The following is a 24,206-nucleotide window of genomic DNA, read 5'->3' as shown; positions in this document are numbered from 1 at the left end:
GTAGCATTGGTGTCTCCCTTAAGACCTCTGACTCAATAGTGGAATCCAGCTCGTGACGAATCTGAGTGATTTTCTCCCTGAAATGCCTGGCAAAGTCGTCACAGCGGGCCTTTGAGGGTGGAATCAGATCTTCTTTCGGACCTGGGCGAACCAGGCCTTGCACCACTCGAAAGAGCTCCGCCGGACGGCATTGTGAGGAGGCAATGGAAGCGGAAAAAAATTTCTTTTTCGCCGCCCTCACCGCCACAGCATAGGCCCGATAGTGGGCTCTTAAGTGTGTTCGGTCAGATTCATCCCGTGATTTCCTCCACCTACACGCTAGCCGTCTCCCAACCTGCTTCATCGCCCTCAATTCAGGAGTATACCAAGGGGAAGAGCGGGCTCTGCCCGGTGGGAGAGGGCGCTTAGGAGTGATCGTGTCTACAGCCCTGGTCACCTCCCCGTTCCACAGTTCGACCAGAGCCTCGACAGGAGCACCCATCTTGTCAGCCGGAAACTCCCCCAGAGCCTTCAGGAATCCTTCCGGATCCATCCGGCTCTGGGGGCGGACCCACACAACTTGCAATCTTCCCATGTTTCTTCTTTCTTCATACTACAGAAACCCCATTAAGGGGAAAAGATCAAATGACTACACAATGCTTTTGATTGCTGGTGCTAGAAGATGTCTGTCTGGAAGCTCCCCTACTCACATTGATCACAATAGATTCATCTTTAGTTGTCTGTCAAGCTATACTTGGGACTACTTTTTATAGCCTGTGTATACACCTCTAGTGAGGGGGCCTTCACTCATGCACATTCTTTGAAGATATCAGGTTTGACACAATATAAAGTAATTCTGTTTCTATCCCAGAGGTTTTTGGGATGAGACCAACCACTATTATACTCAGATCCAGACCATCACAAATATGGAATACAAGGTTTTTCATAAACAGTGAAACTGTATAGTAACTCCAGGTTCTAGTTCCCACTTGGTCATGAAGGTTTGAGCCATGGGTGACTTTGGATCAGTCACTCACTGTCAGCCTAATTTACCTCACAGGGCTGTTGTTGGGAGGAGGAAATGGAGCTCTCTAACCTGTCTTGGATTCCTCAAGAGGAAAAAAGGCAGGATATAAATGCAATGCAATGCAATGCAATGCAATGCAATGCAATGCAATGCAATGCAATGCAATGATGATGATGATGATGGTGTAATGATAATGATGATGATGATGTAATGTTATAATGACATTAATAAAGCCCTGTATCACTGATGGAAATTAAGATATCAAAGTAATTTCATTATACATAGAAAGGTATCAGAGAAACTTTGGGCTTTTTCAGTTTTGAGAATACCACAATAAATTTAAGAAGTAGACGTAGTCAATATGGAAGTAACTGGAAATATTTGCACCAGTGATTTATTCATGTATTTTTAGAATTAACTCATCTTTCTTCATCTGTTAAAACAAACTGGCTGCAGGATTCATTTTCACAACTTGTTTAGCTCATGTGTTGCATTCTGTGTTGCTGTCCTATCATTCTGCCACATATACCAATACATATTTTTGCAAGGTATCACAAGATTAATTTTATAAGAGCTTTTGTTGGATGAAAAATACCAACCTATGATGAATTGTATATGTAAAAGAGTTTAAGGTAGCTGTGTTAGTTCATAACAAAAGATCAAAACCCACAATATTGTAAGACTTTTATTAGGGCCAAGCAAAACACCACAGTCATGACAGCTCTTCTGGAAGATTGCATGGCTTGACTTTCTGCCTTATGAGCTAGAAGGTTATGAGAATGAACCCTTGCACTCATTCAGATTTAGCACAAAATCAGAATCAGTCTTGCGATGTTTAATTTTACTAAAACCAAAAGCATCAGCTTACCTGGGGTTTTAAAATCTTCTCTTGCTTTTGATGTGGCAATTTCAAACCATGTCAAGTAATAATCTTCATAGGATATGGCTGTAATCTTCCTGAAAACATACATTTGGAACAAAGGATGAGTTTTCAGGGGGGGATTATGCAATTAGTTACTTGACACACATTCTCCTCTGCAAAATGGTTCACAAAGCAGCAGAATGAACAACAAAAAGTGGTTTAAAGGATCACATTATTCACTATTCACTTTCCACATACATATGAGATGAAAAAGCATTAATGTGAAGAAACTCAACCCTTGCTTTTCATACTTGCAGTTTGAAAAAGTCAGACTCCTTCTCACTAAAATCCTTTTGGGTGAAACTTTTACTTAGGAAAATACAAATGATTCCCTTTATTAAAAAGCATGCTAAATATAATGGGTTTCTCATACAACGATTAAATGCAATGGAAGTGATTACATTGAAAAAAAATAAGTAACCTATTTCCATTTGTGAACTGTGATGGTGGAGGACAGGAAAGCCTGGAGGAATGTTGTCCATGGAGTCGCCATGGGTCGGACACAACTTCACAACTAACAACAACACCTCCATTTTACACACACTCTTATGAAATGACAAGAACTTGAGTGCAAGGGCCATCACTATTCTTGGTTTATCTGATGTTCACTTCTCCTCTTTCACATATTCTCTCCTGCAAAACGTCAGCAACTGCTCTTCAAAGTCTTTAGTTTTTTGCTTTTGTTTAAAGTTGTGAGAAATTTTTCAAACTATGAAACAAGTTTGTCATCTTTTACATCCGTTGTATCCTCACATCTAAAGATTGTCCACTCTACTGCATGTTCATGATTTTGTTTTAAATACAGCTTCTGCTGTTTTAGATTTTTATCATTTTCACTGTTTTATTATTTGTTGCCTGGAATATTTACTGAAGGTTGGGATAGTACTTTTCCGAACAGATGATTAATAACTATTCAGACATATGAAAAAACACCTGTATAGTTACCATAATTTGGGTGAGTATAGCAATTGCTGATTATAGCATTTCCTCATGGCTCATTTACAGGGCCTTTAATGCAATTTATTACCTCCTTTGGGCAGGAAAATATTCTTCAGATGTTTGGTGGCACTTAAATGAAATGGCAGAGTCTTTAAAACTGGGTTGAGCTATAAAAGGAAAAAAAAGGAATATTTAAATATTTAAAAGTAAGGAACTTCTGTTAGGAACTTATGAAGTCATATCATTTCTTGTTACCCATATAGTCAAATCATTTCTTGTTTCCATCTGGCTCCTCCACCTGCCTGCTTTCATTGGGACTCTGCCTGCTGGTCCTGCTCAACTGCTCCCACCACCACTGTTGCAGGCCGCCAGCTGCCTTCTTTTCCATCTAGACTGATCCAGTGCGGCAGAAACCGTGCTGGCACAGGGAAGACGCAGGCTACTTCGCAGTTGTGGCACTGAGGCTGAGAAAGGCAGGGCTGAAGGCTGGAAGGCCCTCCCTGCGGGATTTTAGCCATCCACCATGCTTCCACCTTGCTGCTGCTGTGCTGAGCCTTGGGAGCTGGAGCTCACTTTGCCTGCCCCGACTCATTGAGCTGCAGCATGACAGAAGTCAAAGCTCGACCCAGGAGAGACTGTGCTGTCACCACCAACACCTGGCTGCTGGGGGCAGAACTTCTGTCTGGGACCATTTTTCCCCCCAACACCCACAAGAGACCTTGGAGGACCTGCCTGTCTGGTGTCTGCCTGGTGCCTGGTTTGTGTGGAGAGCCAGGAGGCTCCCCCCTCCCCGCTTTTCTTCTCTTTCATTTTTCTTTCTTTTTTGTTTGTTTGTGTCTATGTTTGTGTTTTTATAGGGTCATTCAGCTATGGCCTTTTCTGCAGGAGGTGAGTCTAGGGGAGCAGCAATTCAGGTGGTGATGGGTAGGGGGTGTTATGGCGGTGGGGGGAGGGCATGTCCTCCCAGGAAGAGTGGGGACAGATGCCTAGTATCTGTCCCCTGTTCTACCCCCCTCCCCCCCCCCCAGCCTAAGGGTGCCGGACAATCATAATAGTCTGTCCTCAGGACTTCTGGTGCTGTTCATTAATGCCAGGTCAGTGTGTAATAAAAATGCCATCATTCACGATTTGATCGTGGACAAGAAGGCCGACCTGGTGTGTATTACCGAAACCTGGGTGGGAAAGGAGGGTGGGGTCCTTCTTTCACAATTATGCCCCCCCCCCCCAGGTTATTCAGTGCAGCACCAGTATCACCCAGAGGGCTGGGGAGGGGGGGTTGGCAATAATTTTTAAAGATTCGATCTCTCTTGCCAGGCTTCCTGTCCCCTGGGGTGAAGGTCTAGAGTGTCTGTACTGTGTGTTGAGCTCCCAAGACAGTTTGGGGATTCTGTTAATATACCATCCACCCACTGTCCACCTTTATCAGTCTCCCTGCCTCAACTGACAGAGTTGGTCTTGGATCTGGTTTGAGGGTCCCCAGGATTTTTTGTTTTTTTTCGATGGGGCAGGTGGATGGTGGTTCCATGGTAGTGGGGCTAACTTCTACCCCATTGTCATGGTTGAACCATTACCTGGTCAAGTTTAGGTTGTTACCTCCTTCCCCCCTCTGGCAGGGTGGGGGATCAATTAGAATGATCTGCCCCTGGAGTCTGATGGATCCTGAAGGCTTCCAAAGCCAGAAGTGTGGCTTCTAGATCAAGAGAGGTATTACTACCAGTCTATTCGACTCTGGTGCATCTGCAACTGGAGTATTGTGTTCAGTTCTGGGCCCCTCGTTACAGGAAGGATGTAGCCAGGTTGGAGTCAGTGCAGCGTAGGGCCACAAGGATCCTTCACAGAACTCAGGACCAACACAATAGACAAATGAAAGCTCTGTGAGAGCCAAATAGAACCTCAAAGAAGGAATATTCACATGGACTTTTGCCATATGTAGACCAAAGCACAATGCTTAGTGCCCCACCTCATGGATGAGGTCCAATTCCAGAGCTTTCCATATTCCCATGGAAAGGAACTCAGCTACACCTCTGACCAGCTCAGAAGGGATCAGAATACATCTGAATATAATAGCAAAGTTGTGTTAATATTTGTTGTTGTTGTTGTTGTTAGTCGTGAAGTCGTGTCTGACCCATAGCGACCCCATGGACAACACTCCTCCAGGCGTTAATATTTCCTAGAACTCGAATTCATACTGCTGCATGCAACTTTTTTTTTTTGCTACAGGTGATGTCATGAGGTAAATATGGCATTTGAAGGAATCACTGGTGTAACAACTCTACTTTTCTCTAATGGCAGTAATACTGCTGCCTCATTTTCCTGCTCACGACCTCTGCATCACCTTTGAACACTGCCTGGCAAAAGTTCTTTGTGAGCTCACAGATCTGTTTAGGCAACTCATACTCAAGTTACATTGCCAATCACACTAATTAAAATTTACTGTTGTGTATAAAATAGGGGCTTTAAAAAAACATTTAAATGTTTTTTCCCCTAAAACTCCCTGTGGTGCTCAAAGAATATATTTATGATTGATAGCATAAAGCATGGAAGTTTATTACCTTTTAAGTACTGGCTAGTTCTGACACACTGTATAACTCTTTGTCTATACAGAGGATAATTGTCCTGCAGCATTTTAGCTGCCTCCAAGTTCACTGCATTATTCAAAACTGGATTAGACAGCAAAACCTGTGTAGAGATACATGTGAATACCAGTTTGAAAAGCTTTATTAAGCACTGGAATTAATTCCCCAAAATAAAACTGGTTGTACACATATAAATTCTGTCAGAAATACAATTCAAATACATTCTATGGACAAGTCATGGGGGAGGCAGGACACAATTCTAACTGTATGTATGCATATAGATTAAAATGCAGTGCAAGGAAATCAGTTTCATATTTTATACCTTAGCTGAAAAGCAGAGTAAAACACCCCAAGTTTGTATCAAACTGCTCTGTAATCTATCGAAAGCAACACACTTAACTTTCTCAGCTCCCGACTGAAACAGGTTTCCTTTTATTTTGATTTACATATTCTGACTGTGAAACTTGATGGCAAACCACTACCAGGTTAAAGTGAAGCAAACAGATGAATAAATATTCCCACCTCATTAGAAATAGAATTTAGGTTTGAAATCTATAGTGGCCAGAATGTAGAAAATAGGGAAACTAGCAGTGTGAGTCCATAGTGATACGTATAATACACTTCTCTCTCAGCACTGCCATGTCCCCCAAGAGCTACATGAGAAATTGTGTTTGAATCTGATGGAAGCTTCCAAAGCAGTTTGGAAGGTGGGAGGACAATTTCTTTAAAATATATATAAAAATCCAATCGGACTAGTTAAAGCTTTGCCTTCGGGACGCCATGGACAACACTCCTCCAGGCCTTCCTGTCCTACATCATCCCCCGGAGTCCACCTAAGCTCACACCGACTGCTTCAGTGACTCCACCTAGTCACCACATTCTCTGCCATCCCCTTCTTCTTTTGCCATCAATTGTTCCCAGCATTTGGTTCTTCTCTAGTGAGTCCTTCCTTCTCATTAGGTGGCCAAAGTATTTGAGTTTCATCTTCAGTATCTGGCCTTCTAAAGAGCAGTCAGGGTTGATCTTCTCTAGGATTGACCAGTTTGATCGCCTTGCAGTCCAAGGGACTCACAGGAGTCTCCTCCAGCACCACAATTCAAAGGCCTCACTTCTTCGGCACTCAGCCTTCCTTATGGTCCAACTCCCACAGCCATACATTGCAACTGGGAAAACCATAGCCTTCACTATAAGCACTGTTGTTGGCAGGGTTATGTCTCTGCTTGTTAGTATGCTGTCTAGATTTACCATAGCTTTCCTCCCATGGAGCAAGTGTCTTTTAATTTCTTGGCTGTAGTCCCCGTCTGTGGTGATCTTGGAGCCCAGGGAAAAAAAATCTGTCACTACCTCCATTTCTTCCCCATCTATTTGCCAGGAAGTGAGAGGACCGGATGCCATGATCTTAGTTTTCTTAATATTGAGTTTCAAGCTAACTTTTGTGCTCTCTGCCTTCACCCGCATCAAGAGGATCTTTAGTTCCTCTTCATTTTCTGCCAATAGAGTGCTATCGTCTGCATATCTGAGGTTGTTGATATTTCTCCCAGCAATCTTAATTCCAACTTGTGATTCATCTAGCCCCACCTTTCTCATGATGTGCTCTGCATATAAGTTAAATAGGCAGGGTGACAATATACAGCCTTGCCAAACTCCTTTCTCAATTTTGAACCAATCAGTGGTTCCATGTCCAGTTCACACTGTTGCTTCTTGACCCGCATACAGGTTTCTCAAAAGACAAATAAGATGGTCTGGTACTCCCATCTCTTTAAGAACTTGCCACAAGTTGTTGTGATCCACACAATCAAAGGCTTTAGCATAGTCAATGAAGCAGAAGTAGATGTTTTTCTGGAACTGCCTAGGTTTTTCCATGATCCAGCATATGCTGGCCATTAGATCTCTAGTTCCTCTGTCTCTGTGAAATCCTGCCTGTACTTCTGGTAGTTCTCAGTCCACATAATGCTGGAGCCTAGCTTGTAGGATTTTGAGTATAACTTTGCTAGCATGTGAAATGAGTGCAATGGTGCGGTAGTTTCAACATTCTTTGGCATTGCCCTTCTTTGGGATTGGAATGTAAACTGACCTTTTCCAATCCTGTGGCCACTGCTGAGTTTTCCAAATTTGCTGGCATATTGAGTGTAGCACTTTTACTGCATTGTCTTTTAAGATTTTGAATAGCTCAGCTGGAATACTGTCACCTCCACTAGCTTTCTTGTTGCTCAGACATCCTAAGGCCCATTTGATTTCACATTCCAGGATGTCTGGCTCGGAGTCAGTGACCACCCCATCGTGGTTATCAGGGATGTTGAGCTCTTTCTTGTATAGTTCTTCTGTGTAATCTTGCCACCTCTTTTTAATCTCTTCTGCCTCTGTTAGGTCCCTGCCATTTTGGTCCTTTATCATGCCTATCTTTGCATAAAACATTCCCTTCATATCTCCAATTTTCTTGAAGAGATCTCTGGTCCTCCCTATTCTATTGTTTTTTTCTACTTCTTTACACTGTTCATTTAAAAAGGCATTTTTATCTCTTCTAGCTATTATCTGGAATTCTGCCTTCAATTGGGTGTATCTTTCTCTTTCTCCCCTGGCTTTCGCTTCTCTTCTTTCCTCAGCTATTTGTAAAGCTTCCTCAGACAGCCATTTTGCTTTCTTGCATTTCTTTTTCTTTGGGATGGTTTTAGTTGCTACCTCTTGTACAATGTTGCGAACCTCCGTCCATAGTTCTTCAGGCACTCTGTCTATCAGATCTAATTCCTTAAATCTATTTGTCGCCTCTACTGCATATTCAACAGCAATATGATTTAGGTCATACCTGAGTGGCCTAATAGTTTTCCCTACTTTCCTCAACTTAAGCCTAAATTTTGCAACCGGAAGCTCATGATCTGAGCCACTGTCAGCTCCAATTTTTGTTTTTACTGACTGTATAGAGCTTCTCCATCTTTGGCTGCAGAGCACATAGTCAATCTGATTTCTGTGCTGACTGTCTGGTGATGTCCATGTGTAGAGTCGTCTCTTGGGTTGTTGGAAAAGAGTGTTTGCTATGACCATTGTCTTCTGTTGACAAAATTCTGCCAGCCTTTGCCCTGCTTCACTTTGTACTCCAAGGCCAAACTTGCCTGTTATTCCAGTTATCTTTTTGCTTCTTACTTTAGCAGTCCAATCCCCCATGATGATACGGACACCATTTTTTGGTGTTAATTCTAGAAGGTGTTGTAGGTCTTCATAGAACTGGTCAACTTCAGCCTCTTCAGCATCAGTGGTAGGGACATAGACTTGGACTACTGTGATATTGAATGGTTTGCCTTGGATTCGAACTGAGATCATTTTGTCATTTTGGAGACTGTATCCCAGTACTGCTTTTCCTACTCTTTTATTGACTTTGAAGGCTACTCCATTTCTTCTGAGGGATTCTTGCCCGCAGTAGTATACCTGATGGTCATCTGAATTAAATTCACCCATTCCTGTCCATTTTAGTTCACTGATTCCTAAGATGTCGATGTTCAGTCTTGTCATCTCATGTTTGACCATGTCCAGCTTGCCTTGATTCATAGATCTTACATTCCAGGTTCCTATGGAGTATATATCTTTACAGCATTGGACTCTCCTTTCACCACCAGATACATCTGCAAATGAGTGTCCTTTCGGCTTTGACCCAGTCACTTCATTTTTTCTGGTGCTACTAGTACTAGTCCTCTGCTCTTCCCCAGTAGCACATTGGACACCTTCCGACCTAAGGGGCTCATCCTCCAGCGTCATATCTTTTTGCCTTTTGGTACAGTTCATGGGGTTTTCATGGCAAAGATTCCAGAGCGGGTTGCCATTTTCTTCTCCAGTGGATCACATTTTGTCAGAGCTCTCTGCTACGACCTGTCCGTCTTGGGTGGCCCTGCATGGCAGAGCTCATAGCTTCATTGAGCTACACAAGCCCCTTCGCCACAAGAAGGCAGTGATCCATGAAGGGGTGGTCTTGCATATACAAAGCTAATTCTAATTCTCCACTTAATAAAAGACAAGTAAACATTTGTTCAGTTCTTTTTTACCTGGATACTAAGTAGGATACTCGTCATTGTTAACTTGCTGTTCCACATGGTGGGGTCATCTAGAAAGTCCACACAAGGTCTCCCAGACTGTGGATCAACTTTGATTGGAAAAAAAAGCATGTATCCAAAAAGCTGGTTTACACAATTATGGACTGATCAGATAATTCAAACTTGGTATAAGAATTCTACTGGAAAAGTTTGAATAAGGATTATTCTTTACAAGGAAACATTGAATAAATTCTAATTACTATATTTAGCTACATGAAAGATTATTCATTTTGAGCTACTTTTTAATTTCAAACCGCTTCCTGTAGATGTTAAATAATGCGAAGAAACTAACAAACAAATGTATGAAAACAATAAGCTGTATAATGAAAAAAGCATACAAAAGCAGAAACAGAAAAACAACCAAATTGCTGAAATTCATGCAAGGAATCCCTGCAAAAAGCAAAATGTCAGCAAGAAGCAAAATGAACATAATGGCTTCCCTAAAATCCAGTTTTAGAATCCTTAGAATCAGGTTTTTATATGAGATCTAAGAGCAAGCAGTTTTACTGGGTAGGTCTCATAGGAAGGGAATTCTACAAGATTGGATGTTGTACTACTGCTTCTATTAAGCATATACAAAACTTAGAACACAAATAGTCAAAGGTGTGCATGAGGGATCACATATGATAGAAGAGTGTCCTTATGGTATTCAGGTCAACAGAGTATTTCCTGGTCTATTCAGGGAACCAGTACTCCCAGATAAGGAGAATGCTTGTTCCCCTTATTTGCATGTTAAAAATCTGAAAACATAGTTCATCATATTATTCAGTACAGTGGCTTTGTTCATACAAAATGCTAAACAATGCCATGCAGTTACTTCACAGGATCATATCTCAACTTTTTTCCTGTGTTCATACATTCACATGGTAACTATTACATGGAGTAGTTTCCTTGTACTTTCATCTTTCCTCCAAGTGTGTGGCACATGGTGGGCATGTTGTGAGCGGAGCACATTTGACGTGCACATGGTGGGCATGTCGTGAGCGGAGCCGGCTGGTGCCGGAGGTCAGACTAGATGGCCCAGGAGGCCCCTTCTGACTCGCTCTGTTTCTATGTTTCTATATCCCATCAGCTCCTGTGTCCGTTAATCAATCCCAGGGTGCATTGTTCCTGTCTACCCTGCCTACCTCTGCCGCATTTGCCCACATACTCCACTGAGTATGCTCTCAGACATGTATTTTTCCTGTTGCTCTGCAGATCTGCAGTCAATTCATTAGAGCGGGACAATTGCTCTGCTGTCCCTGCTGCTGTCACAATTCCTGCCAATGCATAAGCACCCACCTGCACACCCACCCATACCTTTCCCCACTTGCTGCACATATGCCCAGTGCTCCCCCCTATGTGCAGGATTTCCACACACTGCAGGGGCTACCTTCCCTGGCAGCCAGGCATACAGAGGGCAGCAGCAAGGGCATGGTGCCAGGGACAGAAGGAGCTTACTTTCCCAAGATGCCAGTGCAGGCATCTGCCTGGGAAAGTGTCTCCAAAGGACAAGAGAACTGCAATTGTCCTCCAGCTAGAAGGGAGGAGACAGAATGGGAGACACAGACTGTTCAGGGCAATTGCCCTGATGGTGACACGCATGCACAGCCCATGTGTTCATCATGCAAAGGGCAGCCATCACATAAAGAGCCCCATTACTCCTAGCATGGGACAATCACAGGACTTAACTCATCTGAGGTACCAAACAAAGTCCAGCACAGCAACTTGGCAGGAGTGCCAGATATGGCTGCCCTGGTGGTTGCTGCTGCTGGATGCTCTCCCTCTCTTCCCTACTGTTGAGTGTCTCTCCACTGCCTCACTGTTCCACTGCTGCAATACCTCGTGATGCCCCATTGCCATGATGTCACACTGTGCTTGCAGTGGGGCATTGCAACAGTGGGGCATCATCGTGGCAAAGCAGCAGGGCACTGAAGAGGCACACTCCAGTGAGGAAGAAAGGGGATGCAAAGACAGCTAATCAGTGCACTGCTGCTAATAACTCAGCAACTGCTGCGCAGAACAGGCCAGTGGAAAATGGAGGCTGAAGCATCTGCTGCCACTACTCTTGCCACCAAACTTGCTGGCAGAAACATAGAAACCAAGGAAAAACATTGTAACTGGATTCACCCATAACAACCAGCAATGGTGAAGCATGGAAACCTTTCAACAAACCATTGATTTTCCATGGAGCTTCATAGAATCCAAGCATGCCATGCTGCACTGTGGATGCTGAATTCACACTTAATGACAAGCTATGCTTGCACCATTTCCAGCATGGCTTGTTATTATGCGCGAATACAGCCACTGCATATCATCCTCGAATCAGGTAATTTCATTTCTTCTTCTGTATCCTTAAATTGAAAGTGAGATGCCTAATGTGCAGCAGTTGAAAAACACTCTGGCTGAAGTATTTATGGTTATCTAGGTGTAAAACTGGGTCAGTGAGGACACTTAACCTCTGCTGCTGTTCAACCACCATAGGAGGGACCATTGATAAAATCTTTACCATTGGGATGGAAGGGAATAGTGATGAAATTGATGCATGGAGGAATGTTGTTGTAACCTTCAGTGTAGTTCATTGATATTTGGAGTACAGCACCTAAAATGGGAAAGTATATATATTTAAGTTAGTGATATATTAGCACATACATAAACACAAAAATTTGTGCATTTATGGGGAAGTCCCATAAATGTTGGATTATGTTGTCCTCCAAGGTCTCTTCCCAGTTTTTCAGACTCCTTTGCATCTTTTAAGAGCAAGAAAAACTTGGAATTAGATTTGAAATTGCAACAAATCAGAACAAAAACTTTGCAAAATGATGAAAATCTGTTATACTGCAGCTATACCACAGAGCCATCTTGTGCTTGCTTGATAGACTAAATAGAAAGGCAAATCCTGGAAAAGACCTCAGGTAAAGCCTCCATACAGCAGCAGATTAAGCTCCTCGTGGTAGAGAAGCCAATTTTGAACACAGATTTCAAGGTTTTTTTAAATTAACAACCTTCTCAATATTTATTGACACTTCTGTGTTGAGTTGCTGCTTTGCAATGTACAAAGCAAGGACCCAAAATTCCATAGTGTTAAGAGAGAGGCTCCCCACTCCCTTCATGATTTTTTACCCTTCCATCACCTGCTATGTTTAACAGGATTTCCACTGTGCAACCAAAGAGGCAAAGGATGGAGGTAGATCACAAAACCAGAAGGGAAAAAAGCTGGATACACTGGATATAACCCAAATATGTTTTTGGTTTTTTAAAAATTATGGTTGTTCTGAAATAGCAAGTACCGAAGCAGATTACAGTTCCTTATGTTGGCACTTCTGATTTTGAAAACATGCAGAGCTGTCAATAAATGTGCAGACATTTCAAAACATTTCAGTAGGCAATAGGTTGTGATGGTGGGAATGCTGCACCAGGGTTCTGGGAGATCCCAGTCCTAGTCCCTCCTTTGCCATGAAGCTCACTTTTGACCAATTTTTCACTCTCAGCCTAACCTACCTCACAGGGTTCATGTAAGGGTTAGGGTGCAGGAGAACCTCACAAGAGGAAAAAAGGTGGGATATAAATGCAATGTTGCTGTTGTTATTGGGATCTGCTCCCTCCCCCAATATTTCCATCTAGCACATGAAACTTTCCAACACAGTGATATTTCATCTGAAAGTTAAGACAAAACTTGCAATCAAATTCCAACAGCTGCAGCTATTTCCACATAACTAGAATACATGGGTTCTACCTTCTATAGGGCTGCACTCCCTGAATGTTCCTCCACCTAATCTGTGGGGATCACATCCTCATTCTTCCCACTGCACCACAATTTGTTCCACTCCAAAGGATCCCCTAATTCTCTGTGTAGCTTTTTCAAGAGGCTGGAGTGACTGCCAAGGAAAGGAAAGGGATGGGAAGGCCCACTTCTTCAGTACCATATCCAAGTTGTGGGCTACCCGAGTTCAGTACCATAAGAATGTCTATATTAGTACAAACCTGAGTTGAAAGTGTGCACAGTAATGAGCATGTTGCTTTTGTTTCTAGATAGATATTGCCATTTAAGAAAATACAGACCTTGCAGAGCATGGTAGAACAGAAACTGCCAGGATCACCTGGTTGCAACTTTCACTCCCATTCTGCTTGGCCACACTGTGTTAGGAACTGGTCAGAAATGCAGGTTGCATACCTGTAACTGTAGTTCTTCAAGTGGTCATTTATCCATTCACACATTTGGGTGCTGAGCCTGCGCAGTGCCTCATTCAGGAAAGTTTCTCTAACTTAGCCTAGACCAGGGGTGTCCAACCTTTTGGCTTCTCTGGGCCACATTAGAAGAAGAAAAATTGTCTTGTGATATCTGCCACTACAGATAAGCAAAAATGTCCTTACATAATAATCCTAGTTATGTGATGCCCCATTCAGAGAGTCTTTTAAAATCATCAAGCAGAAAAGAGGGCAACATAAAACTAGTGGGATATTTGACATCGTATCTGAGAAACTAATGCATCAATATCTGGTTCGATGGAAGTAGGTGAAATTCTCAGTGAGTTTTCAAGGTGCTCATCAGATATTTTGGTTCTAATTTTACTCTTAGTTGCTCACAAATGTAGGTGCTGCCACCTGGCCTGGATGAAAGTAGCTCAAGGACAGCCATGGCGCCCAGTCTCCCTGCTGCCTGTGGGAATGAGGCAGATGAAGGACGGGAGGGGAGAGATGTCTCGGATGCTTCATGAGCCTCCTGAAGACCTGGACCCAAGGGCCCATCGTCACAGCCACAGACTGGACCAATTAGGTGCTCAGAGTGCAAATGCAGGTGGACCCATTTTCACAGCACCCTGCCTTCCAGAGACGGGCCCCAAGGGGGTCATAAGTAAAGCTTTGGGTGAAGGGAGGCAGAGAGGGGTCAACGCTTCTCCTTGTGTATACTCAGAGACTTGTGAATGCTTACATTATCTGTGTAGAATAAAACTCTTACAAGAAGTGCTAGAATGACTGTCTTGCTTGGGAGGAGATGCCCAGCTCATGACATCAGGTTCTTTGGGTTAGGTAGCCCTTTGAGTGGGCCCCCAGCCTGCCAGAGAAGCATCGGTAGTTACAGTCATTGATGGTCCATTGGTTGGAATGGTAGTCCTTTGCAAAGGTTGGGTTCGAGAGTCCCCCAAGCAAAACTTGGTGGAGCAAGCAGTTTCCTCAGCAAGTCGAGTTTTGGAGAGAACTGAGAAAATGGTGAGAACCCGCTGCTTATATAGGGGAAGGGAGGGGGCAGGCTCTCACAGAAAGTTCTAGGCTAAGCTAGAGAAATCTTCCTGAACGAGGCACTGCACAGGCATAGTACCCCTATGTGTGATGCCCAGATATCACAACGAAGAAAAACTGGGCCCAACTGCATCCTGGCTCCCTTGGTTCTAGCCTCTTAGCAAAGTGACTTGAAGAACTAGATGGCTCAGCCATTGTCTGAGTTATATATTCTAGGTTTTTGCCATTACTCTCAATACTAGAATAAGTATTTTTGGGTACTCCTGCATTATCAAAAGGCATAAGTAATAACATATTCTTGATTTTTATTTTTATTTTTATAAAAGACAGCCTGTTGGACTGAAATGTATATTGAGGGTCAATAAACTGAGCCTCAGTTCAGATAAGACGGAAGTCCTGTTGGTGGGCGGTTCAGGTTTTCAGGTAAGTGATTTTCACTTTGTCCTGGATGGGGTAGCATTTTTTAAAAAGTTTGAGGACCCCTGTTATATGCCCTCGTGCCCCTTAAGCTCTGCGGGAGAGGACCTGCTCCAGGAACCCTCACTGAAGGAGGTAAAAAGGTCATCTACTCAGAGTCGGACCTTCTCTGCAGTGGCGCCTAGATTGTGGAATGCGCTCCCCAGAGAAGTTTGCCTGGCGCCGAGCCTATACTCTTTGTGGCACCAGGTCAAAACCTTTTTATTTAAGTTATTTTTTTTAAAAAAGTATTCTAATGGCTTTAACAGTTATTTTTGATTTGATTTATTTTGATTGGTTATATGTTGTTTTATTATATTGTGATACAGATCGTTTTATTGGACTTTGATTTTAATTGTTGCAGGCTGTCCTGAGATGTTATACATAAAGGACAGCATATAAAGTTTGAAATAAATAAATAAATAAATTAAATATTCACGTTTCCCTTCTAAACTAACAAGTAAAGTACAGTCCCTCAACATATTTCAAGGTGACTGGAGACAAAACACTATATACTGTGGCGCAGGGGTAGGCAACTTGTGGCCCACAAGATGTTTTGCCCTACAGTTCCCATTTTTCCTTATTATTGGTTGTTCTAACTGGGACTAGTAAGAGCTGAAAGCCAATTCATCTGGAGAGTCATATGTTGCCCATCCCTGTTCTGCAAAAGTGCTATATAGAAAGTAAGCTTTACAGCACATTAAAATATTGCATTCATAATTGTTCTATCAATTTGTACCATGGGATTCCTAGAAAACAAGATACCTACATTCCCATAGGGAATCCTTCAATCCTTCAATTTCAGCTACCCATTTCATCAAGTTGTCTGTCACAGGAGTAATAGAAATGCCCTAAGGAAAGAAAACATTTGACTTAACTAATGTATTTCTCCCTACTGGGAAAATGGCTTCATTCAGAACCCTTTTTTTTTCCTTTTTTCATGGGTGAGAGAAAACTGTGTTCATTCCTCTAATACCCATTCCTGAGGAACTGTGGTTTAAACCAGGTTTTCCCTACCTAGTGCCCTCCAGACATTTGGATGACCATAATCTGGGATAAGCAATGTATGACATTCCAAATGTGTTAGCCTGCAGCTACTGTCAGCCCTAGCCAGCAACCAATAGTAAGGGATCATGGGTGCTATAAGTCAAAATATTTAGTGGGCCACAAGTTGCTGACCCCTGTCATAAGTTCTGACTATTGGCTATGCTAGCTAAGGCTTACTGGAGTTGTAGACCAAAGCATCTGAAGGATGCCAAATTGAGGAAGGATGGTTTAAACTGCAGTTAGTGAGAATAAACCAAGTTCTGAAGCCACAATTTGGGCACAGAAAAGCAAAAGGAGGCTGGGGAGTGCAAGCTCAAGCCTCTGTTCATGCAGTGAAAAACTATAGCTTTTTAAGTGTGAACCAGACCAATAAGTGTATTCGAAGTGTATTTGAATTAAAGTATGTTTTCATTTTATATAGAAATTAACATATGAAGAATATATATCCTGTTCCTAAGAAACAGGACTTGGTTCAATGATACCTACTTTCTTATTAATAGGTTTAGGATTGTATCCTTAATTTGTCATGACATTTTGTCTTATACAAACAAAAAATCAGGTCAACAATTCATAAAATTAGATATTATTTCTAGATTTAGGATACAGTCCTATAGACTACATTCTTGTTGCTCAGAAGTCACTAAACTTGAAGGATTCCAGGATTCCTATGCCCTGCCAACAGGATGGGAGGTACAGCAGAAGTGATCCTTGCCTCCCCATCCTCTACTTTTTAAGTGTCTCATTAGACAGGCGTTTCCACCAATCTAGTGAAGACTCTTCAAAGAGGAAACGAAAGAGGCCACTCAGAGTAAGTCATGATGGGGCCCTTCTGTCTCCTCCCCTCCCTGCCCACTGGAACATCCCCTTTTCCCTGTGTTTGAGATCAATGTTCTGAACTGAGGTGAATGGTGTGGTTCTCTTTTTGCTGGTTCTGACAGGTCAGGAACATGGAGCCAAATCTCTATCTATCCTTTCTGAGGTTGCAACACTGCTTCCAACCTGGAAAGGGTTTTCTGAGTCTTCCTATGGTTCTTGGGATGTTTGCCCAGAACTATAGGATTGTTCTCTTAAATGATTTTATAGGACATCCAATCGTATATAAAACAAGTGTTTACAATAACTTCAAAGACACATATTGCGCTTGTTGCTTTGCTTCCTATTAATAAAGAGATCAAATCATGAATTCTTCACTAAGCGTAGTCTTTCCATGGTCAGATGTTTTGTGTGTTTTTAAATAACATACATATTTTATTTAACAACTTATAAAATAATTCTTTCAAACAATTCAGATACTTCATTTATTCTGATCCTTATTTATCTTGACTCCAAATTGTTTCAAAGGTCTCCAAAAATTCTTACACCACTGAGTGGGATCTTAGTCTGGCATTCTCATCTTCCCAGAAGCAATTAAAGGGGAAAAGTAGATAATTCCATAAACTGGTTATGTAATGAAGACCAACCCTACATTGATAAATAGCATACTGTGCATACAGTCTTGTGCTATACTTTCAACAACAATGTAAAGCAGGCTGGATTTGATTTAAATCAAATCCATTTAAATCATGATTTAAATCACAAGTCAGTAAGACTAAATCTAAAACATGGTTTCTTACATAATTTGCACACATGCCTGCCTTACCCGTAGGTAGAAGAAAGTCATTAAAATATTCCCAAAGTGGGTTTCTTTTACAGCCTGCTGCCATTATAGGTTTCTCCTTCAGGGAGAGAGTAATATGATAAACCTCAAGCTATACAGAAACAGATCCAAGGACTTGTGAAGTATTATGTTCTGTTCTGTTTTTACTGCTTGCCCCTCCCTCCTCACACTTAGATTCTTGTGCTGATCTATTCCACTCTCAACAATCTTCTATTCATTGGACTTTTCTGAAACTTAGCACTTAAGAGAAAGGTGCTGATTCTGTGTTACATAGATTTGCAAAGGAACTATGGGATTACGGTATTTTTTCTCAAGTCTGTATTTTATAACATTTTTGCTGTGAAGAAGAGAAATGTGATCTCTCCAGACACAAATTTACTGTTTTGAGAATTGTAAAACCAAGAATCTTACAGAAACCTCTGGAAGGGCATGACAAAACTGCAACCCAAAACCCACTTATTTATCACAAAGTGCCAACACTACAATCAAATCTGAAAACTAGGATTTTAGTTTAAAAAAAAATAGCTCACAGCCAGTCCACGCAAATATATATATATCCTTGGTAGGGCACTGACCAGCCATGTGAAAGTTTGGATGAGTCGTGCCTAATGAGTCGTGGCTCGTGATATTTATTTATTTATTTATTTAAAACATTTCTATGCCGCCCCCATCGCAACAAAGCCTCAGGACAGCTCAGAAACAATATATATATATTAAAAAAACATTTAAATCCCCCCCGGTGCATTCTCAGCTAATTTAAAATCCTAATAAATACAATAATTTAGCAATTAAAATAAGTTTTAAATAAAAAGGTCTTAGCCTGGCACTGAAAAACAAATAATGACGGCACCAGGCGGACCGCTCTGGGGAGCGCATTCCATAGATGGGGCGCCACTGCAGAGAAAGCCCTCCTCCGGGTACTCACCCTCCTAATATCATTCACAGAGGGTTCCCGGAGAAGGGCATCCGTTGCTGATCTCAAGGGGCGGGAGGGCATATATGGGCGCAAGCGTTCCTTTAGATATCCAGGTCCCAAACCATTTAGGGCTGTATAGGTCATAACCAACACCTTGAATTGGGCCCGGACTTCAATTGGGAGCCAGTGGAGCTGACGGAGAACTGGGGTTATATGAGAACAACGCCCAGTCCCCGTCAGCAAACTGGCAGCTCTATTCTGCACCAATTGAAGTATCCGGACCGTCTTCAAGGGTAGCCCCACGTAGAGCGCGTTACAGAAATCTAATCGGGAAGTTACCAGCGCGTGTGTCACTGTCGCCAGGCAATCGTTCTCAAGGAAGGGACGCAGCTGATGTATCAGCCGAAGCTGAAGGAAGGTGCTCCTCGCCACCACCGTCACCTGAGCTTCTAGAGACAGCTCAGGGTCAAGGAGCACTCCCAAGCTGCGAACCCTGTCCCTCAGAGGGATTGCAACCCCATTTAGGACAAGGCCTAAGTCCCCGATCCCGAGGCCCGAACCACCCACCAACAGGACCTCCGTCTTGTCTGGATTGAGCTTCAGTTTATTGGCCCTCATCCAGCCCAATACCTCAGCCAGGCACTGGTTCAGCACAGCCACTGCCTCACTTGGATTGGTGGAAAATGAGAGGTAGAGCTGGGTATCATCAGTGTACTGATGATTCCACAGCCCACACCTCCTGATGACCTCTCCCAGCGGTTTCATGTAGATGTTAAATAGCAAAGGGGACAAATGGACCCCTGCGGAACTCCATGGCATAACTGCCATGGCGCAGAGCCATAGTCCCCCAGCACCACCTTCTGAAATTGGCCGTTGAGATAGGAGCGGAACCACCACCACGTGGTGCCTCCAACTCCCTATCCCGCTAGCCTATTCAGAAGGATACCATGGTCGATGGTATCGAAAGCTGCTGAGAGGTCCAGGAGAACTAACAGGGATGCACTCCCCCTGTCTCTCTCCCTGCACAGGTCATCGTACAGGGTGACCGAGGCAGATTCAGTGCCATACCCGGGTCTGAAGCTGGACTGAAATGGGTCCAGATAATCAGTTTCATCCAAGAGTGCTTGGAGTTGTCCCGCCACCACCCGCTCTAGCACCTTGCCCAGAAACGGGATGTTGGCCACCGGTCTATAATTGGCAGCCACGTCTGGATCCTGGGATGCCTTCTTTAGGACTGGCCGGACTACCGCCTCCTTTAAAGGGGCAGGTACCCGGCCATCTCTTAAAGAGGCGTTGACCACCTCCAGGATCCAGGTCCCAATCCCACCCTTGACTTTCTTAAGTAGCCAAGATGGGCATGGGTCTAGTAAGCAAGTGGTAGGACATACTTGTCCAAGCACCTTGTCCACATCATCAGGCCACAACAACTGAAATTCATCCCTTAATTGAGGACTCAACGGCGTCGATGGCGTCTCCCCAGTAGAATCTGGTTCAATAGCAGAGTCAAGCTCGTGGCGAATCTGAGCGATTTTCTCCCTGAAATGCTTGGCAAAGTCGTCACAATGGGCCTTTGAGGGTGGCACAAGATCTTTCTTCGGGCCCGGATGTATCAGCCCCTGCACCACCTGAAAGAACTCTGCCGGACGGCATTGTGAGGAGGCAATGGAAATGGAGAAGAATTTCTTCTTCGCCATCCTCACTGCCACAGCATAGGCCCAATAATGGGCTCTTAAGTGTGTTTGGTCAGAATCACCCCGTGATCTCTTCCACCTACTCTCTAGACATCTCCCAACCTGCTTCATCACCTGTAGTTCAGGTGTATACCAAGGGGATGTACGGGCTCTGCCAGGTGGGAGAGGATGCTTGGGAGCGATCATGTCAATAGCCCTGGTCATCTCCTCATTCCACAGTTCAACCAGGGCATCGACAGGATCACCAGCCTTGTCAACCAGAAAATCCCCCAGAGCTTCCAGGAATCCATCAGGATCCATCCGGCTCCGGGGGTGGACCAATACAATTGGATCCGCACCCTTGCAGAGGGAAAGGCCACTCTCGAGCTCAAACCTTATGAGGAAGTGATCTGACCATGACAAGGGTGTCAAGCTCAAATTCCTCACTCTCAGATCACCCTGTTTCTGCCCCATCGAGAAAACCAGGTCCAGAGTGTGTCCACGTTCATGGGTCAGGCCAATGATGTGCTGAGACAGCTCCATGGTTGCCATGGAGGCCGTGAAGTCCTGAGCCGCCCTGGTTAGAACCGTCTCGGCATGGAGATTGAAGTCTCCCCAGGACCAACATCCTGGGAGTCTTCAACACCAAGTCCGAGACGATCTCCGTCAGCTCAGGCAGGGAGTCTGTTGGGCAGAAGGGTGCACAGTACACCAACAGAATCCCCAATCTGTCTCGGTCGCCCAACACCAAGTGGAGACACTCCAGCCCTGGCCTCGAGAGGACAGGAAGTCCCACTAGGGAAATAGAAGCTCGATAAACCAGAGCGACCCCCACTCCCCTCCCCTCCAGGCGTGGTCAGTGCTGGACCAGGTATCCGGGCGGGCACAATTGTGAGAGGGAAACATCCCCCCCCCCACCCAGGTCTCTGTGATGCACGTCAGGTCGGCCCTCTCATCCATGATCAAATCATGGATGAGTGTTGCCTTATTTTGGACCAACCTGGCATTAAGCAGCAGCACCGACAGGCCTGGAGGGCAGTTGACAAGTCTACCTGGAACCCGCTGGCTGGGGGAATAACCAGAAAGAGGGACAGGCGTTAAGCACCTGTCCCTCCTTTTTCTTTGCTGACCCGTTATACCCCTACCGCCATAAAGCCCATTGCGCATCATCACCCCAATGGTGGTAGCCCCGCGCTCCCCAGGGAACATCATAATAAGCACGAGATGCACCGATATCATCTCCTGGCGCCGCTACTCCTTTCCGATCCTGTGCATGGCTCCTATGTGGGCTGTTATCCGATGCATGGCTACTGGGGCGATGCTGGGGTGACTTGGTTCACATGCCAACAAAGAGGGTTTTGTGTGCCTGCTGTGGCACGTGTACCATAGGTTCACCACCACTGCCCTATCCCTATGCTGGTGCACTCCCCTAACCCTAATATAGGGCTAAAGTTCCATTGAAAAGGGGGCGATTTTGAAAAAGCCTTCCTTCAGGAGCTTTTTCTGCACTGCTCAAGGTTTATGCCCCTTCTAAACGCTATCCACCCATCAAAATTATGCCAGGGCACCTCGTTTTCCTAACCTTAACCCTACCCTGGTGCACTCCCGTAACCCTAATATAGGGCTAAAGTTCCATTGAAAAGGGGGCAATTTTGAAAAAGCCTTCCTTGAGGAGCTTTTTCTGCACAGCTCATAATTTCTGCCCCTTCTAAACACATTCTAACCATCAAAATTATACCAGGATACCTCATTTTTCTAACCCTAACCCAGTGATGGTGAACCTTTTAGTCACCGAGTGCCCAAACTGCAACCCAAAACCCACTTATTTATTGCAAAGTGTCAACACTGCAATAAAACCTAAAAACTGAGGTTTTAGTTTAGAAAAAATAACTCCTGGCCAGTCCAAGAAAAAAAAAATCCTTGGCAGCACACTGACCGATCATGCGAAAGCTTGGATGAGTCATGGCTCGTGACGTCATCAACTGGTGCCGCTACTCCTTTCCAAGCATGCGCATGGCCCCTATGTGGCGATAAGTTGGAGGAGAATGATGTAAGCTGCCTTGAGCCCTTTGTAGCAAAAAGGCAGGATATAAATCCAAAATAAATAAAAATAAATAAATATGTGTGCTGTTATCCAATGCTCAGCTGCTGGGGTGACTTGGCTCGCATGCTGACAGAGAGGGCTCTGCGTGCATGCTGTGACACACGTGCTACAGGTTCACCACCACTGTCCTAGGGGTTACAAATATCCAAAGTCATGAACAGCCCATACTTATGAACTACCTGCTACACAGCCTATTAATTTAAAAATTAATATTAAAGACCTACTGTGGAAATCACTACAGAGAGAGCGGAAATGAAAAGGGAGAAAGGGAAGACCTCCAAAGCATGCCTTCTTGCCTCACCCATGCAGAGAGGAAAATCCTTGTGGCATTTCCTTAGTACAAAGAGGAGGCGGGAAATAACATAACAATGTAATCAATGAAGAAGGGGAACTCTGCTGTATCAGACCAAGGTCTGAGAGAAAGAAGCAATCCAGTACACGTACACTCAGCTGTATTAGGGTTTAAGGGTTGGGGTAGAGATATTTGCAGTTTTTCCACTTTTGTGGTGGTCCTGTGCCCCTAACCCCCAAGAATGTGGAGGGCTGACTGTATTTCTTAATTGTTTTATGTGCATAGAAAGGTAAAATATATATGTATACTAAGACAAATATTTGGCTCACTCATGCTAAATATGACCCATACACACACATTCTGATTTATATACAAACGTGATTTAAAGAAATTCTCAGGAACAAAACTTGTTTGTAACCTGGAAACTTCCAGTTTGTTGGAGATCAACTCCTGCTGTCCTGTGTTAACATTGCCAATGGTAAAGGAATGCTGGGAGTTGTCATCTAAAACTTCTGGAGGGCACCATGTTAGAGAAAGCTATTGTAAAGGCTGCACCTGCAAGGTTTCTGCCTGCCATGAAGCTTTTAAAAGTGGTATTGCCAACTTTATTGTCAGGAAGAGGAAAGAAGTGCTGTATATTACCCTAAGCACTAGCAGGGCAGCTTTAAAGTCCCTGTAAACTAGATTTTGGCAATTGCAGATACATGAGGTTTTATTTCAGGAAATTATTTATTTCAGGAAATTTCAGGAAATACTAGGTCTTATCTCAGAAAATAAAGGTGGGGGACAGTTGGAAACTTTTTCAGTATTTGTTTACAAAAGTATTAATAAATGATCACCCTTACTTTTAAAGAATGGTAATACTATGCTTCTCTCATTTCTATGTGAAAAATTATGATTTTTTCTACTCTATCTAGCTGGAGGCATTTCACAGCATCCCATCCCCAAACAAAACATGTTAATTCCAATTTCTAGATTTATGTAACATAGAAAACATGCCAAGTGGAGGAATCCAAATATACTCACAAAGATGTTGGCTTCTGTAAACTCCATGTATTCTCTTTCAAGTAGTAAGTAAGCTCTTGAGTGATTCATAATTGCAGGAGTTACCTTGTTGATGAACCTTCACAGAGAATGCAGAAGAACCTTCATTTTTCTTCATCAACAGAAAGAGCTATTTGTCCTAAAGGATGTAGAAATAAAGATATTTTAAATAAAGATCTTCCATGAGAGGTTGTTGAGGCCCCATCGGTGCGGGTGTTCAAGGATAGGTTGGACGTCCACATGGTGGGCATGTCGTGAGCGGAGCCGGCTGGTGCCGG

General features: G+C 43.6%; 1 protein-coding gene across 1 annotated transcript in view; it reads right to left on the bottom strand.

The window, feature by feature from the left end:
- The window catches only part of UBE2U (ubiquitin conjugating enzyme E2 U), a 47,734-nt gene extending 23,755 nt beyond the window's left edge, over nucleotides 1–23,979 (bottom strand). Inside the window, exons 1-7 of the mRNA XM_044430352.1 lie at nucleotides 23,911–23,979; nucleotides 15,968–16,049; nucleotides 12,011–12,103; nucleotides 9,475–9,572; nucleotides 5,420–5,546; nucleotides 2,956–3,034; nucleotides 1,875–1,963 (exon numbers count right to left, since the gene is read on the bottom strand). Coding sequence (XP_044286287.1) covers nucleotides 1,875–1,963; nucleotides 2,956–3,034; nucleotides 5,420–5,546; nucleotides 9,475–9,572; nucleotides 12,011–12,103; nucleotides 15,968–16,049; nucleotides 23,911–23,979 — 637 coding nt within the window. The remainder of the gene's footprint in view (nucleotides 1–1,874; nucleotides 1,964–2,955; nucleotides 3,035–5,419; nucleotides 5,547–9,474; nucleotides 9,573–12,010; nucleotides 12,104–15,967; nucleotides 16,050–23,910) is intronic.
- Nucleotides 23,980–24,206: the final 227 nt, after the last annotated feature.

This window comes from Varanus komodoensis, unplaced genomic scaffold, assembly GCF_004798865.1.
Source record: "Varanus komodoensis strain SLA01 unplaced genomic scaffold, ASM479886v1 scaffold20_1, whole genome shotgun sequence".
Classification (NCBI taxonomy): Eukaryota; Metazoa; Chordata; class Lepidosauria; order Squamata; family Varanidae; genus Varanus; species Varanus komodoensis.
Note: the sequence above shows the minus strand (reverse complement) of the source record. Positions and strands in the feature narration are given on the sequence as shown.